This window comes from Sprattus sprattus, assembly GCF_963457725.1.
Source record: "Sprattus sprattus genome assembly, chromosome: 13".
Lineage (NCBI taxonomy): Eukaryota > Metazoa > Chordata > Actinopteri > Clupeiformes > Clupeidae > Sprattus > Sprattus sprattus.
The window spans coordinates 7048746-7066482 of NC_137911.1; the positions used below are offsets into that span (position 1 = coordinate 7048746).

At 40.0% G+C, this 17737-nt stretch overlaps 1 protein-coding gene across 1 annotated transcript in view; it reads right to left on the reverse strand.

Moving 5' to 3' along the window:
* LOC308374373 (latent-transforming growth factor beta-binding protein 2-like) overlaps nt 1–17737 on the reverse strand; it is a gene marked incomplete at its 5' end in the record, with an annotated part of 107605 nt that overhangs the window by 25698 nt on the left and 64170 nt on the right. The window contains 15 exons of the mRNA XM_080850150.1: nt 27–152; nt 428–550; nt 868–993; nt 1420–1542; nt 1679–1801; nt 3208–3327; nt 3414–3542; nt 4150–4275; nt 4806–4907; nt 6288–6321; nt 6471–6490; nt 6940–7308; nt 8878–9042; nt 9178–9300; nt 15877–15951. Of these exons, the coding sequence (XP_080706276.1) occupies nt 27–152; nt 428–550; nt 868–993; nt 1420–1542; nt 1679–1801; nt 3208–3327; nt 3414–3542; nt 4150–4275; nt 4806–4907; nt 6288–6321; nt 6471–6490; nt 6940–7308; nt 8878–9042; nt 9178–9300; nt 15877–15951 (1884 nt within the window). The remainder of the gene's footprint in view (nt 1–26; nt 153–427; nt 551–867; nt 994–1419; nt 1543–1678; nt 1802–3207; nt 3328–3413; nt 3543–4149; nt 4276–4805; nt 4908–6287; nt 6322–6470; nt 6491–6939; nt 7309–8877; nt 9043–9177; nt 9301–15876; nt 15952–17737) is intronic.

A 17737-nucleotide genomic window follows, 5' to 3' on the forward strand; every position in this document is an offset into this window, starting at 1 on the left:
GCAACAACAGGAAACAACATTCAGACCTTTACAGATCTCGCCGTCTGATGACACAAGGTATCCAGTGGGACAAGCTGTGCAGGCGTACGAGCCATCCGAGTTCAGACAGATGCCATTGTTGCAGATGGATGCAGAAAGACACTCATCAATATCTGAAAATGAAATATCCATACAGCATGAGAACATTTGAACTTTTAGCAAATTCGTCAAATTTCTCTTCACAGTCCACTTACTGTTCATTCTGTGTGCGCGCTCAAACAAACTCAGGTATTCTTACACAATCCTGGCTCTGTAAATGGGAAACCATCCATCTTTTGCTTAATTAAGCCTAAAAGACTGTTGGAAAAAAGGTTACTCCAAGCTGCAACCTAGTCATTAATAACTGCTAGCTTTCAGTGTTGGGCAACAGAACTGCAGTTTCACTCACCCTCACAGCGCTGCCTGTCCAGGGCTAACCTGTAGCCGGTACGGCACAAGGTGCATGTGTAAGAGCCTTCTGTGTTGGTACAAACTCCATCCAAACATACGGCCTGTGCACATTCATCGATGTCTAAAGCAAAGGAGGGACCATAGAGTGTTCTTCAATACAGTGGTTAATTATCCCTAAGGTGTCACCATAGAGTGTTCCTCAATACAGTGGTAAATCATCCCTAAGGTGTCACCATAGAGTGTTCCTCAATACAGTGGTAAATCATCCCTAAGGTGTCACCATAGAGTGTTTCTCAATACAGTGGTAAATCATCCCTACGGTTATCCTTGGTTATATCTTAAATATTACATTTGAATTATGCCACTTCTATGAAATGTTTTCACCCCAGTCCAGTGAAACTCCAAAAGATTTTGAATGCACTGTGGAACCTAAAGTACCTTCACATCTCTGTCCATCAGGTGATCTGATGAAACCAGACTGGCAATTGGTGCAGATGTAGGAACCCTCTGTGTTGGTGCATATTCCAGTGGGGCAGGTATTGCTGGTGGCACACTCATTTATATCTGTTGAACAAATTATTATTATTTTTTTCTAAATGCATCAACCTTCATTAATGGCTTCCTTTAGTCTGATTTCCATCAAAATACACGTAGTACATCCGTGACAATTGTCCCGTGTCAAATGAACTGTTAAATTATCTAACATCCTTGAATGCTCATAGTACTGTCTATCATGCGAAAGTTTTCAACAAGTGCTCCTAGGCATTTATGAGCTCAAAGGTATGAAAATGTTGGTAAAAGCAATAATGTTTGTTGAAACATTCATAACATGACGTGACATTATAAAGTATCCTATGAAATGGGGATAGAATAGATGTCTTGAAGTTCAGAGACACAATGTAATCCTTCTTCAGTTTAGTTATCTTAGGCATCTTTGAAACAAAGATCAACATAAAAAAACAGTATGAAATGAAAATTCTACAAACGCACCCTCACAAGCCTTGCCATTCAAAGTGGCTTGGAAGCCAAGGTTACAACTGCAGCTATAAGTGCCTTCCAGATTGATGCAGTCTCCGTGAACACAGATTCCAGAAACCGAGCACTCATCCACATCTGCACAAAACCGCAGCATTAATACTTTTTACAGTTTTATGACATATAACACATACATTAATTCTCCAGAATTCACTGTGTGTGTGTGTGTGTGTGTGTGTGTGTGTGTGTGTGTGTGTGTGTGTGTGTGACATACCCTGACAACTGCTTTGGTCTGGATGAGTTTGGTATCCAGAATGACAGATGCACTTGTAGGAGCCCTGTATGTTTGTGCAGTGACCATGGGCACACACACCGCGTGACAGACATTCATTCACATCTGAAAGAGACAGAAACCAAGAAGACGAGTATGAGTCTCTTTGCTTGTATGTGTGTGTATTAGGGATGAGACACACATTATCACATGTGGTATAAAACTAATAATTAGAAGGGGAATATCATAATTTCCAGGGCAAGAACTTAACAGTCTCAAAATGCATCCCTTCTTATAGGGCTTGTATTGGCATGAATATTTACAATTGCTTTGCTTGTTTGCTAGTTCCAGTTATTATATTATAGAGTACTTGAATAACAGCACTAATGAAGAGCAGTTGTTTATCATGAATAAGCTCTCAGTCTCTGCTTCTGAATCAATTCACAACTTCCATAATTCACAATATGAGCAGACACAGAGCTGAAGAGCAGACATGAGAGCCATGGTCATGTAATCCCCTACATTCCTGATCCCCTGTCTCCCCATCACTGGCCTGTTACAGCGGCCATGGCCAGCCCTCTTCCCCTCTGGTCCCTGCCGTTAAGACAAGAGTCGTCCAAAAATAATACAGTGTTTGTTCAAGACTGTTGCCAAGGCAAAATATTTGGACTCTTGACCAAACTGAAGAATTACAAACAATATTTTACAGCAGCAGATGATGTGACAAAGCTCTCAGGAACACTGTGATGTTAAGACAATCCAACACTCTCCCCTGACTAAGAGGGGAGTGAAGTAACATATTTCATTGCAGAATAGCAGAAAAGCAAAGCAGAAAGCAGAGGTATGAGCCAACATGAGAACAACACCAGAACAGGTCAAATATATATTTAAAAATGATGAAAATCAGGAATAGTAAAAGTGACTGGCTCCCATAGCAATGGTTATAATGTCTGGAGGCTGGAAAACATCACAGTCCTGTCAGCATGCTGGGAGCGTATTCCCTCTGCCATACCTACTTAAATCACAACACTTCTGCTACCAACGCTAAGCTTAACGACAGCCACTTTAAAAAGAGTTGAAATATTTTATTGTTACAGTCCCAGAAAACACAGGCAACTTCACTGGCCCTCCCTCTTAAATTTGTAATATAGGCCTATTCATCATTCTCTGAGGTCACAGACATCCTCGTGACAGTCCCTGCACCCAGGCTCTGACGACTGGAGAGCCTCTGCACTTCTTACAGTATAAGTGGGAAGTTCCTCATGAACAAGCCCCTCATTCAGCCACACTTAATAAGAACTGGCCTGAGCAGTCTGTTGCACCTGTGAGTACATCAAGCCATACTCTTGGAAGTGTATAGTCTAAGACATAACAGATCCTATAGTGTATAGCTTGCACACTTAACCGATGACATCTACACTGCCAGTCTGAAGTCATACTAATATAACTTGGTGTGTAGTATAAATGGAAGAATCACCAATTTTACAATACCCGTGTTAGGAAAAAAGGACGGACGCAAGAGATATCTGTACCTTCACACTGGCCTCTCCGATTCTTTGTAAAGCCAGTCTTGCATTCACATGTGTAGGATCCCTCTGTGTTCACACAATTCCCACCTGGGCACTTATTGGGCAAGGCACACTCATTCACATCTATTGGAAAGAGAGAGTTGTTGCCCAAAACGGATACGTGTGTGAAACATTAGCCCATTACCCATGCTACCCTGTGGCACACCGACCTTGGCAGAACTTCCTGTTCTGAGTAATGGCCTGGCTGAATCCAGTCTGGCAGTGGCAGCTGTAGGAGCCATAGGTGTTGACACAGTTGGCCTTCTCTCCACACAGATTCTCTTCACACTCATTGATATCTGAACAGAACAACTGGGTTCAAGGTACACTCAAGAAAAAAGGCATCTAAGAAAACAGTAATATTGTAACTTGTTGAAAGTGCACTAAGACCCAGCAACGCTTTGATCCCCAAAAAATAACATTAAAGATATTGTATACCTCCTTAATTATAATAATAATAATAATAACAATATCATTAGTGTGAGTGTTCAGTGAGAGTTGAGCAGCATATGGAGTCAGACGGGTTCTACTCTTCTTTAAGATGCATACTACTAAACAGCATGACCACAAAACAGATGCTACATGAAGATGTTAATTCATCGATCATGATTCCTAGATTTCTTGCTGCTTTTAGTACATTGAAACATAAAGACATAATACAACCCTGGGTGAAACTGGATTCTGAAAGTCAAAGTACAATGTTTATAAAAACAAAAAATAGGAAATAATATAACAGTTGGCAAATTTTAGGTTATTAGGAACTACAATAAAATCGGCATTCTTCACACAGAGATCTAAAGTGTTTCTGGCCACAAATTCCAAATACACTGTCGAAAAAAGCCCTGAAGGCCCTGACTTAAGAAGAGACTCTTGGCAGGATTTGGGAAATGAGGTAGGGGCCCTTACCAATGCAGTGAGTCTGTGGGTCATTATGCTGATAGCCAGGCTCACAGCGGCATGTGTACCCAGTCTGCACCGCCACACACTGGCCAGGCCCACAGATAGTGGGAGTCAAGAAGCATACATCAATGTCTGGATAGGGGCAGAAAGAGCATCAGTCAATGTCTGGATAGGGGCAGAAAGAGCATCAGTCAATGTCTGGATAGGGGCAGAAAGAGCATCAGTCAATGTCTGGATAGGGGCAGAAAGAGTAGGCACAACAATGAAGAGTGAAGCCAGAGCTTTAAAAACAAACCGAGTATTCTCTAATAACAGTCACAGCAAGCAGTCCAGTCAATGACTAACCGATGTACCTTCATTTTTAAGACCGTACAGTCTGGTCCAAAACAACTGTGACAACTAAGGTTTTGTTGTAATTGAAGAAGAATATTGTTTCATGATTCTTTGACTGGTTATTTACACTCCTTTGTCCCCAAACATACTCTATGCAGCCAAGTAGTCAAATGTGATTTAGAACATGCAAAGCCGTTTGGAGGGATTAGACCTTCTTTCAGCCAAATCGATGGCAGACTTGTTGTGACCCCTCATGAGATGGTAAATGTATGGCTTTCTGTGTTTCTGTGTTCAGGGGAAAGTAATTGCCTTTAGTGCCCATGACTCACCTGTCACTGGGATGAACTCATTTACGGAGGCAGTGGTCTCGTTCCTGATACTCAACTCTGGCTTCAGATGGCTAGTGGGAGGGGAAGAAATTTCCACCAAATCTGCGGGAGGAAATTGAAACCACATCATTGGCAAATGTAACAATAATAATAATACATTTTATATATAAAAGCGCTTTTCAGGACACCCAGGGTCACTTTACATAAACAACAAACAATAAAAATGTGAATACAAAAATACACATTACAAGTTGCTAGATGGAATACACGTGTACCAACTTGACGTACGTTACTTCAGAAACTCAAGAATCTGGTCCAAGTTCACCACAATTCACTCAAAGCTATACTGGGCTCAGTTCATTAAATTCAGTGTTCAATGAGTATTCATCTAATTCTTAAGATCAGAACACTGGACTTAAATCCATCCAATGACAGGCCCAGCTACCACTGCAGCCTCTCTGTCACACACAAGATACTAGAGATTCCTTGGGCCCCTGAAAGAAACTAGAGATTCCTTGTACCCCTGAAAGAAACTAGAGATTCCTTGTACCCCTGAAAGATACTAGAGATTCCTTGGCCCCTGAAAGATACTAGAGATTCCTTGGGCCCCTGAAAGCCATAGCTAATTTTGGCTCCATCATGTGACACTATTTTGATGTTTGAAAAGCAAGATTCTCTCAACCAATAAATTCAAATGAAAACGACAGCTCTGCAGCCTATGTGGTAGTTTAACAATTTATTCTAAACTTTGATAATTGTATTTAAATATAGGCCTATTGTTATGGTGTCCTCACTTACCTTATTCATTTCATATAGTCTCAATGAATTGGAAAAAAAATAGCCCTCTACAGGGGATGTGCTTATCAAAGAAACACATGTTCACCCAGGTTATGTCCAAAAATTAGCCATAAAATCCTCGTAATGAAAGGCACACTGACCTAATCAGACACATCAGTAGGGTGAGGTTCAGTGACCGGGGCACATTGAGCGTGTTACCAACAATGATTTCACGCAAATATCTACTATTGAGACACAGAGAGAATGATGTTTGAAAATAAATTATATTTATCAAATAGTCCAAACTTTCCATTCAATTAAAAAGTCCTACACTTTGTTCCAAAGTATAATGTAATGATTGGTGAAGGACAACTCAATTGTTGTTGTGATTATGCACTGGTTGATTCTACTGGCAGAGAATCAGTGTTAAATGTAGTAACTGACACAAAGATGTCACTGCCAACTAAAAGCAGCCACAGAAAGAGTCATACATCTTTTTTACAAACATGAAAGGGGGCCTGAGAGACAGCACTACACATATGGCAAGACGCAGTGCTTTAGTTTGACTCCATTTATAGAAATATAGAGTCCCCTGTGCACAAAATGTATTTTCACTGGTAAACTCATTGCATGGTCATGTTCTCTTGTGCTAAAGTGCAAATACCATGGCAAAGTATCCAGCAGTACAAACAGGCTTAATATTACCTGGTTGTTGGGATGGTGAGTCCGTAAAAGGGGCCTGTGAAGACACAGTAACACTCTTACTCTTACTCTTAAGGTTCTGAATTCTTCATATATCAAACATCAACTCAAGCTGAAAACATCTTTTTGCTTTCTAAGTTGATGATAAGTTGACTCTTTCAGAGATGAGAAACGTTGCCAACTCACCAATTCCACAGCATTACTATCTGTGAGGAAATAACAAATAAATAAAAAAATAACCACAAAAAGAGATAAAGATCCTCTCAGACACTAATGCTAAAATCCTAGCCTATATGGTAACAAGGCATTCTTGAAGTTTCAGCTCATCTTAAAGTCTTATGGTCCCATGCTTCACCATGGGACACAAAATTATGAAATTATCAAAATACAAATTCAATGACATCAATAAACAAGCACAACCAGTAGAGGTTTCAAGAAATATACATATCATATGTCAAATTGATTTTCATAGTTGCCTTGAGACAATTTTATTGTTTTGTCAAATTGAATTGAATTGAAATGAACTTAATTGAGTAAGGAATTGAGTATTTTTCTGTAGCCACTTTACAAATACAATCTTATGTCATGTGACAATGTTTAACTACACTGAATTTTTTCATACACTATGTAAAGCCTTGTTGTTCAGTTCACTCACCATGTGGAGTGTGTTGTGGCAGGACTTTGCCTGTCCGCTGAGGCTCCAAAGAAGGATGATGAGGTATCTGTGGGATCCTAGAGGGCAGTGGCTGTGTGGGCACTTGTGGAAATGTAGGCACCTGTGGGGCCTGGGGTTCATGGGAGGGAACCTGTGGGTTAGCAGGTGCCTGTGGATAGGAAGGTATATGAGGCTTGTGACTAGGGATGTGGGGAAGGTGTGCCTGGTGTGGTAACGATGGCTCAGGAGAGGTAGAGGGGTGTTCCTTAGTCCTCATCTCCTCTTCTTCCATCTTCCTGTAAGATATCTGGATGTCAGAGCGTGAGTATGTGTAGCCATGGCCAGCCGGGCATATCTCCCTGAAGTGGTCTTTAACAAACACAGTGTGAAAGACAAGAAGATAGAAAGAGAATGATAGTGAAGCGGAGACAGAAAGAAACAGGGCACTGTGTCAGGGCACTATCATCACTACCACAGCTGGTCTCCTGCTAATTGTGCAACTTTGAGAGACAGAAGTAGATGATCACACAATGCATTTCACACTACAGCGCCATTTGTCATCTTGACATTAAACAAAACCCTGTTGTGCCTGGAAGACACTCCTCCATTTAGCTGTAGTTTTCCATCTTGATTCTTTTTACATGGTAAATGTAGTGTAGCTATTAATAATTGTCTAATAAGATTAAAGCAGGCTCCCACTATTATTAATCTACAACATACACTAAACTACAACATACAGTATACATATTCTTTCTTTTGGCACTTTCTATGGCAACTAATGACATACGGGGTCTTATTTTGACGGCAAAAAGGAGTGGCAGAAACTGCATCTGGACATTCTGCCCTTATTGGGCAGAGCCAGGCCGAAGTTAATTGGTGCAAGGTTTGGTTAATGCCGACCAATTGCATTGTCGAGTGACCCATTTAAACTGAACACTTGATATGATTACAATGTGTGAAGTAAAATTTGTCTGGGAATTCCCCGCCCCTTCACTGCATTTCATTTGCTCAGTTGGTCTGGCGAACTACTCAACAGCGGTCCACTTCAGTCACGTAATTGGACACGCCAGACCAACGATACTATACAACGATCGGTAATAAAGCAAACACATATTTTTTCTGTATGAATTGTTCCAGGGCAAGTTTCTGTTCTGTTTTCAAAGATAACTTGCCATTGAAATCATCCAAGACAGCCACGAGAGCAGTATCGAAGTTTTGCGTTGCTTCGGCAGCCTCCATGTCCAATGTTTAAGAACTCTCTTTGCCGTAGCTTTTGTTACGTAGCCGCGGTAAGTTTAAATCCGCCAATGGCGCGCCAGGTAGCCAATAGCTAGTTTGTGATTGGCTCCAAGGATCCTTACAATGCTGAACTAAACTGCTATAGCCAGTTCACCAGACCGACTCTGAAGGCAAAATCAAATTGGCCGGAAGAAGAGGGGCGGGACTTCCCAGACAAAAGTAAAATAGGAAGGAAATATCATATTGTTTGCCAGGAGTGTTTGTTCTTCTGCTGCTGCTCAAAACGATTAAAGTTGTTAAGCTGCAGATAATTGTAGCTTGGCAGACCTGTTTTAAAATGGCTTAACCACACGCCTTCAAACGGGCTGTTAATCTGGGTATGTGATTTTGAGCCTATAAAAAAGTGTTTTGCTCACTTAGATTCCGTGACAAGCTTCATTTAATTGTATTTAGGCCTACAATGTAAGATGTCCAAACATGCATAACATGCGATACATATTCAATGTGATAATCTGAATTTCTAAAAACACATTCTATTGGAACACATTTGCATTAGCTTATATTTTTTAAATTAAAACATTTTCAGCACTTGAAGAATATGCGGCCAAGACAGTGACATCATGTTGACAACAAAAAACACGACATACCATAAAATAATCAATGTGAGAATTGAGTGTAGACGGATTGGCTCTGGAATACCTGTGTCTGGAAGTGGGCATCTCTGACAGCTGGAGCCCCAAGCCTTTCCCACACGACTACAGCAACAGATCTGCTTGGTGATGTGCTGGGGCAGTGGCAGGGCACAGGTATCTCCTGAGGTAGAGCGGTAGCACAAGTCCTTCTCTACAGACAAAACTTTATCCGCTAGGTTGAAACAGAGGGACAGAGGGAGAGACAAAATAGTGAGATCCCTGACTACAAACTAAACAATGGTATACAAGACACATATTCACAGACACTAATATGTCCAGGACAGTGAAGATCTACTGGGAGACTCACAGACACAATGACTTCGGGACGTGTCCAGCATGTATCCTGGCTTGCAAGTGCATCTGTAGCTTCCTTTGGTATTAAGGCACTCTCCATGCTTACACATTCCAGGCATCAGACACTCATTTATATCTGGAAAAACACACTGTGTTAGACTTTCCTCATAAAAAAAATAAAAATAGGGTCTTGAACTTACACACAGCCACAATATGAAAAAGAAAAAACTAAGAAAAAGGAAGCAGACAGAAATAATGAAATCAGTTCACAAAAAAGTCTGACTAGACACAAAACAAAAGAGCCCAGTTTGAGAATGCAAATGGTAAGCAGAACAATCTTGAGTGAAATGTGTCAGAGTTTGTAGAACCTAAATTGGTGAGTGTGGTTTATGGGAGACTGGACGGGCTTGGCTGTAGCTACATTACTCTGCCTACGTACATGAGGAAAGCACACTCTCTACTAAATGTTCTCACTCTGCGTTTGTCCTTTTTACACCACCAGCCTAGAGCAGGGGTCTTCAACGTTTTTCAGGCCAGGGACCCCCAAACTGATGACGAGATGAGCAGGGACCCCCTACTATATAAATTGCATAACATTTTGCTTAAAATATACTGGGCCTAGTGCCAAATAAACATAGCTACCCTGTTATTGTGTATTCAATACTAAGCTATTCAAATAATACAAAGGTTATATATTCATTAACATTTTTATGTTTTAACATTGAATTTAACCTAACATTTTTGAACAACGAATTTAACTTAACATTTTCTAACATTGAATTTAATTTAACATTTAACAACATGAAAGGTACAGGGTGGCCGTGCCACTGCCATTTATAAACATACATCTTGCAAACAACTCTGAGCTAACAATTAATAACAACTTATTAAAATAATTCACAGATATATGTTTTTATTTCATCATACATAAAAAAGGGACAGTGAATCCTCAAGCATCTGTCGATGGCACACATCCTCCCACATTAGTGAGATGCATCTTCTTTTCAATAACTCCTGACTGACACGATCCAATGACGGAGGAGGAGTCTGGCTCATGGAGTTGTTTTGACAACATAGATGTTATAGTGAGATTGACAGGTCAACAAACCCATCACACCGCTAGCAAGTTGTTAAGATTGTAGGTAGTAGCATGCTAACATTAGCTAGGGGGCTCATACATCTAGCGAATCCTCTCAGACTTATTTTTCAGTTACAATTAACGTTTTTTGACCTTGTACAGTGTCTATTCCTCTTTATTTTTTATAAAAATGCCAAACTAACAATTTATACAGTGCCACTTGAAAGTATGTGAACCCCTTGAGCACTTAAGAGTTTTCTGTTGTTTTACCATGATTTTTCATTTTTTTCATCACCAATTTTCCATAGCTGAAAAGTCAGGTTTTTGTTTATCATTTGCATGTACTTGTTTAGAGGGAATTGTTTGAGTAGCCAAAAAACTACATGAAACATGGAATTAGTGTTTTTTCAAAAGTAAGTGAACCCCCAGCTGCATTGGTAAAGTCAAGCAGGTAACAGATTCGATGAAACATATTTGGGTGCTTCATTAGTCAATTAAGCAAACCAATCAACTGAGACATCCTTAGGAAAAGGGTAGGGCAACTTAAAATTCAAAGAGAGCGGAACCAACCAAACTACTGTAGTGCCAAGGTGTACCCACACAGATCAACAATGCGGAGAGGAAACGAGATATCCAAAAACATCAGGAAGAAGGTACTGACAGTCCATCAGTCTTGGGAAAGCTATAAGACCATCTCCAAAAGATTCCAGCTCCATCCATCCATCAAACAAATAATTTAGAAATGGAGGGCATTCAACATGACCGCATCTCTGCCTAGGAGTGGACGCCCATCAAGACCATCACCAAGAAGCACCAGAAGAAGAATAAATCAGGTAAAAGTCAACCCACACATCACCTCTAAAGAGTTTCGGACCTCTCTGGCAGCATCTGGGGTAAATGTACATGGGTCTACAATCAGAGGAAAATTCTTGGTTTTGATCGTGACCAAATAATTCTATCTCGGACTCATCTGTCAAAAGAAGGGACTTCCAGAAGGCCTTTGGTTTATCCAAGTGCTCTCTGGCAAAGTTGAAATGGGCAGTTTTGTTCTTTCTTGAGAGCAGAGGCTTCCTTCTAGCAACCCGATCATGAATGTCATGTCTATTACATTTTCGTCTGATTGTAGACGCATGTATATTTACCCCAGATGCTGCCAGAGAGGTCCGCAACTCTTTAGAGGTGATGTTTGGGTTGGCTTTTACCTGATTTCTTGCTTCTTGGTGATAAGTCTTGATGGGCGTCCACTTTTGGCAGAGTCGCGGTCATGTTGAATGCCCTCCATTTGTAAATTATTTCTCTTACAGTGGATGGATGGAGCTAGAATCTTTTGGAGAGGGTCTTATAGCTTTCCCCAGACTGAGGGGGGGGTCAGTACCTTCTTCCTGATGCCCTCGGATATCTCGTTTCCTCTCGTCATTGTTGATCTGTGTGGGTACACCTTGGCACTACAGTAGTTTGGTTGGTTTCCTCTCTCTTTTAATCTGTGTTGCCAAACCTTTTCCAAAGGATGTCTCAGTTGATTGGTTTGCTTAATTGACTAATTAAGCACCAAAATATATTTCACCGAATCTGTTACCTGCTTTACTTTACCAATGCAGCTGGGGGTTCACTTACTTTTGAAAATACACTAATTCCATGTTTCATGTAGTTTTTTGGCTACTCAAACAATTCCTTTTAAACAAGTACATGCAAATGATAAACATAAACCTGACATTTCATTTATGGAAAATTGGTGATGAAAAAAATGAAAAATCATGGTAAAACAACAGAGAACTCTTAAGTGCTCAAGGGGTTCACATACTTTCAAGTGGCACTGTAGGTACAAACCTATAGGTACAAACAAGACCGGTAGCTGAATATGTCAATTGGACTGAAAGATAACGTCTTCTCGATCAATTTATTCGTTCGCTACAATATGTTGGATATATGTTAATGTAAATTTAAAGGGAATAAATACAATTCTGATTCGGAAGACATTTAAATTTGTGGGAAAAAAAATTGGTTGAATTTTTTGTATTTTTTTTTTTAAGAAATATTAAACAAAATTGTCTTATCAACCAAAGATTTCGCGACCCCCCTGCAGTACCTCCGCGGACCCCCTGTTGAAGACCCCTGGCCTAGAGTTTAAATCAACACAGCTTCAGCCCGGGCGGATTTGGCAAAGATCATTTTGTCAATCAATGATGTACCAGTAGGATGAGATAGATCAAGAGAGTGACATAAAGAGTACATGTAAAACAAACACAAAATGAGTGTCACTAAAGCTTTTAAAGAATGCTACAGTAACTGATGACGACCAGTTCACTGTAAAATAATGCTCATTTATAGCATTAATTAATACTAATTCTATTTATAACTATAACTACATTACTGATATGTTGGTATTCCCTCAGTTGCAGGCAGCTTGCACATATATCTAAACAAGATATGAACATAGAACAGCATGCAGTGAATGTGTGGTTTGCATTAGCTCAAGCAATCACACCCGTAGAGTCTCACTTCCCCAACACTTAGCCACCAAGGTCACAGACTCTTAGCTTACATAAAAGGCTGACGTATACCTGTTTACCTCCCCCTTAAAGATGGCACTGAGCAGCACTGAGTGGTTCTGTGTTAAAGAATCTGCTTCAGGGGCCTTGGGGTCTGTCATCCATTAAACAATGAGTAAATCATTTGGTTCTTCCACTAGCCTTGCCATGATTCCTGGAACCTGACAGGCAGCCATCACAATAATCATAATCATAACAATGAATCAGAACAGTGTGCTTTGTTTTGGTGTAGTGCATTCGAATACACTGTGAGTGGGCCCAGTGAGTTGGGGTGCATGAGTCACAATGTGGTCAGGCTTATTTACAGTAGGTGCTGTTTTACAGCTGCTCTCAGACGGTTTTGTAAGTTTAACTATGTAAAGTATTTTCTATAGTGATTTAATGTGAATTGAAATTAAGCATTCAAAAGCAGATTTTTCAACAGATGGGCCGCCAAAAGTAAATATTTAACCCTTTTTCATGCAAAATTTGTGATTTTGTAACTGTCAGAGTTATGTAATTTAATGCATAACTGCCTGGTTTCACCAGACCTTAATTCAATTTGTGAATAGGGACTGGCCAATAAATTGTAAAAAAACGTCTTTGAATTGGAAATTGCCCAGATTCCTTCCAGAAACAAACATTCTGGCTTGGGCCGAGCCACAAACAATTCTAACAGCTAAACAGCCAATGACACCCTTCCTTTCCGCACTCTTGAGACATCATGTTGAATAGCTGGACCAGTGTATGGCTCGGTCTGAGTCACTCTGTTTACCCATTTACAGACCCAGGACTTTCCGCACACAGAACAGACAGCTAGATGACCGTGAAGAGCAGTTTGCTGAACAACAAGTGTATAAAACAACACATGTGATACACTGGGGCCTTCAGCGATGCAGAAGGGATCAATTCATTTTGAATACAGATTGATTAATATTGTAACAGCAGACTGTATGGGTCAGTGAGTCACTGGTGTTAGAGAATAGCTGCCCTGCTACTTGTTGACAACATCCAACAGCTGAAGTCAAGCCTTTCTTTCGTAGGGCAAAGTGATGGCATCCACATAATTGCATAGATTACAGCTGACTGCTGCGGCACAATCATGTTTACATTTTCTTGCGGAAATGCATCCTTAGATTTAAATTGTAATTTGACAGATTCCCTTCAAAAACAATTCTTCCACATAGGATGCTCTTTCGTTGCCTTGCTTATAGGCCCTCCCTGCTCACTCCTTGGTTCCTCTGAGAGCATTACAGGAAATCCTTTATGATGTTCGACTTTGAACAATGTCTGGAACAAGAACTAAAGGACCAAGGAACGAGATCAGAGGAGTCGGAAAATAGACAAATGGGATGCATGAAATGTCTGTACTCCTGCCCTGCACACACACACACACACACACACACACACACACACACACACACACACACACACACACACACACACACACACACACACACACACACACACACACACACACACACACACACACACACACACACACACACACAGTGATTGAGTGAGAGAGTTCCACACAATATCATCATATGCATACTAATTGTCAGAAAAGATTAGTTTAAGAATGACCAGATCAGCCTGTCTAGATTATGTTTTCCCTTCAATTCACCAAGTTAAAAATATTTGTGGGAGAGATAAACTAAGATAAAAGGAGTATGAGACCTGCCAATATTCATGAATTTCCATCAGATCTTGAAATGATCAAAGAAAGCCCCACATATGTAATAATTCCCCAAACATAATAACTGTTGCCTGCCAAAAACGTAATAACCAATGTCCCACAAACATAATAATCATTCAATCAAATATGATAAAGCTCTAATGTAGTAAAATTCTACCTGTTATTATCAGTTGTAAAATTATGTTTGTCAAAAATCATCCCCAATCATCCCCTAATGCAATTCCCTGTCCATGGCTCTATAAAAACAGTGCACTCATGTGCTGGACCCCACTCTGATTAAACACCTCATCAACTAGTAAGCCCCTGCCCTCATACAAGCATGATTCTGAATATACTACCATAAAACTACTGAAGTGCAACAGTCATGAACATAATTCATGGCATACCCTTTAAAGGTATTTACATTAGAAATTGGGAAATATGTTATTTTCACATGCAGATGCTATTCAGTAGACATGTTCAGACATGGATATATTTTCTGATTATATTTCTAAACAAATAACTTTTTGGGGGGCCTTGAAGGACTATTTGTGAATGTAAAATTGATGGACAGTAAATGCAGAAATATTTCGACTAGAGCCCAGACAGAGGGGAATCTAGTGTATGGGTAAAATTGACTGACTAGTGACTACAGACTGTTTAGGCAAATGAAAACATTCAAATATTCTGTGCACTGCAATAACTGAATTACATGGATGTACAGTAGGCTGTAAAGTTTAGGGATGCACCAATCAATCTGCCAGTAACCCGATTACCCAATCTGCCAGTAACCCGAATTACCCGATTTTCACTTTTGACGTCCGAGATAGTTGGTTGTATGTGCCGATCAAATACCCATACAGGCAATAACATACTGAGATCAAGAGGAATGTGGGGGGATTATTCAAGGTTTGGTACTTGCAACACATTCAAAGTTAGCTACAGAGGAAGTGCCAAAGCATAAAATAATCAATAAATCACTTGCAAGATTGCACAATTTAGACTAAGCAGTTATTTGCTATTAATCAAAAAAGAAAAGCGGTTTAATATGCTATATGCAGACAATTAAGATGGTCAAGAATTCCGTGTGACAAAGTTTGTTGGTGTACACTGTTATAGGAAACAAATTGGTAATTGAAATTGGCCAAGAACAAATGCTACTGGTGCATCCCTTGCAAAGCTATGGATGAACTCCAATACATTTACCCTGACAATGAGTAAGGTTCAGTCTCAATAAATGTACCCTGACAATGAGTAGGGTTCAGTCTCAATAAACTTACCCTGACAATGAGTAGGGTTCAGTCTCAATAAACTTACCCTGACAATGAGTAAGGTTCAGTCTCAATAAATGTACCCTGACAATGAGTAAGGTTCAGTCTCAATAAATGTACCCTGACAATGAGTAGGGTTCAGTCTCAATACACTTACCCTGACAATGAGTAAGGTTTAGCCTCTTGAATCCTTTGGGACATTCCACTTGGCCATTGGCAATGACTGCATAGGCTGGTGAAGAGAAATAAGGAACAAGCACATCACAAGAAGTGTTTGACAAATTTTAAACTTCCACAGCTGACAAAAGAAAACATGAGCTATTTGACACGTTAAACTTTTGGAGTAGGCGGCTTTGTCGATAGCATAGAAGTATTATCAATTTACTAATCAAAAGTCCTATCTCCCCCAACTTACTCCAACATTCTCTCATTAGCTGCTCTGGAATTATCATGTAAATCTTAGCTAGCTAGTCATTTTTTTCAATTAGGGTTAATAAAATGTTTATTACATTAGAGATACAGAAAGCACCTAAACTTCATCATCTAGCAACAAATATAAAGGCAGGTAAGAGGTCAGAAGTCAGTACCCAACATCTTGCCACAAGAAAAACTACAATATCTTTCCCCCTAAACTCTATTCTGTGTTTCTATGCCAAGTCCCTTTGTCATTTCTCTCAGTTTTCTTTCCAGTGCAGGTGATAATGTGTTAATTAAATCAAATGGAAACTTCACTCCATGGTCTTTATTTGATTTTTGTCTCCTGACATTCCCTTACATCATGGTAATGTAATATAATAATATATGTATACTGTGGGAAGGAGAGGGACATGGAAGGACCTCTGCAAGGAAATTTGTGGAAGTTAAAACCAGGGATTAGAAACGGTTCAGAGAACGAAAACGAAAACCGGTAAAGAACGAAATTTTGTGAGGAACGTAATCGAAAACGGGAACAAAAACAATTTCAGCTGTTCCGGAGTGAAAACAATATATTCAATTTTAAATAACCGGTTAATAACGTTATTTTTCGTTCCAAATAACCTTTCTTGAAATATTGTGGAAATAAAATTATTGTTAAAATAAATCTTAAAATAAAGTTTTATTCCGGAAGTGATTGGCTTGGCTACCTGCCCGCTAAATGTTACCCAGACTGCCTGGCTGAAGTGAAACTACTGTTGATGATAGCGAGTAGCCGAACAGATCCATCCAAACTTGCCATGAGTGTGCTGCCTGTGCCCGTTACCCATGGCCTCGTTTCCCGATAACGATGTATTTTAACGGCCTACGTGGATTTTGGCGACATAGTAGACTCAGTAACACTTTCTATTTACGAGCGTTTCCCGAACATCATCTTAAAGTCATGTGCACGAGCGCCACGTGCACGAGTTCTTAAGTATCTCTTAGGATGGAGCTGTCCATCACAGTGGTTCTGAAAGTAAAGCAGTCGATGTCAGACGAGTCGATTTTCTCACTTGTGTATACATGGGTTTCTCGGCTACGTCATCACTGGTTGCGTGCGCAATCTCGCGGCAGAAAGAAGCAAGATAACGTTGAAGTGGATGAGAAAGCTGTGGAGGAAGGCAACATGACAAGCAGTTGTTGTGTGGTGAACTGCTCTAACAGAGTTGGTAAGATGTTCAGTATACCTGGGAGGAAGCATCCGTTTGTCAGGAAAAATAACATATCAAATCAAATCAAATATAGAAAAAGGCTCAACAATGTACAAGGTTACGTTTGGGAATATGTTGAGGGTGTGTGCAAGCATTCATGGCAACAGAATAGGGAACGGTAGGCTAAATAAGTAATAAACAATACATTTAAACTGGGCTTTCTGTATTCATTTGTATTAGGGTAGATGGCTTTCTGCCGCGGATTTGCGCGCGCAGCCTTCAATGTTTGTATACAAGAAACCCATGTATAGGCTCATGAATGAAGTTCCAATACAACAAGTGTCGACATAAGAACAATACCTCAATAAATATATATAGGTGCCACCCTCTTGATTGATTTCCAGCCCGGCT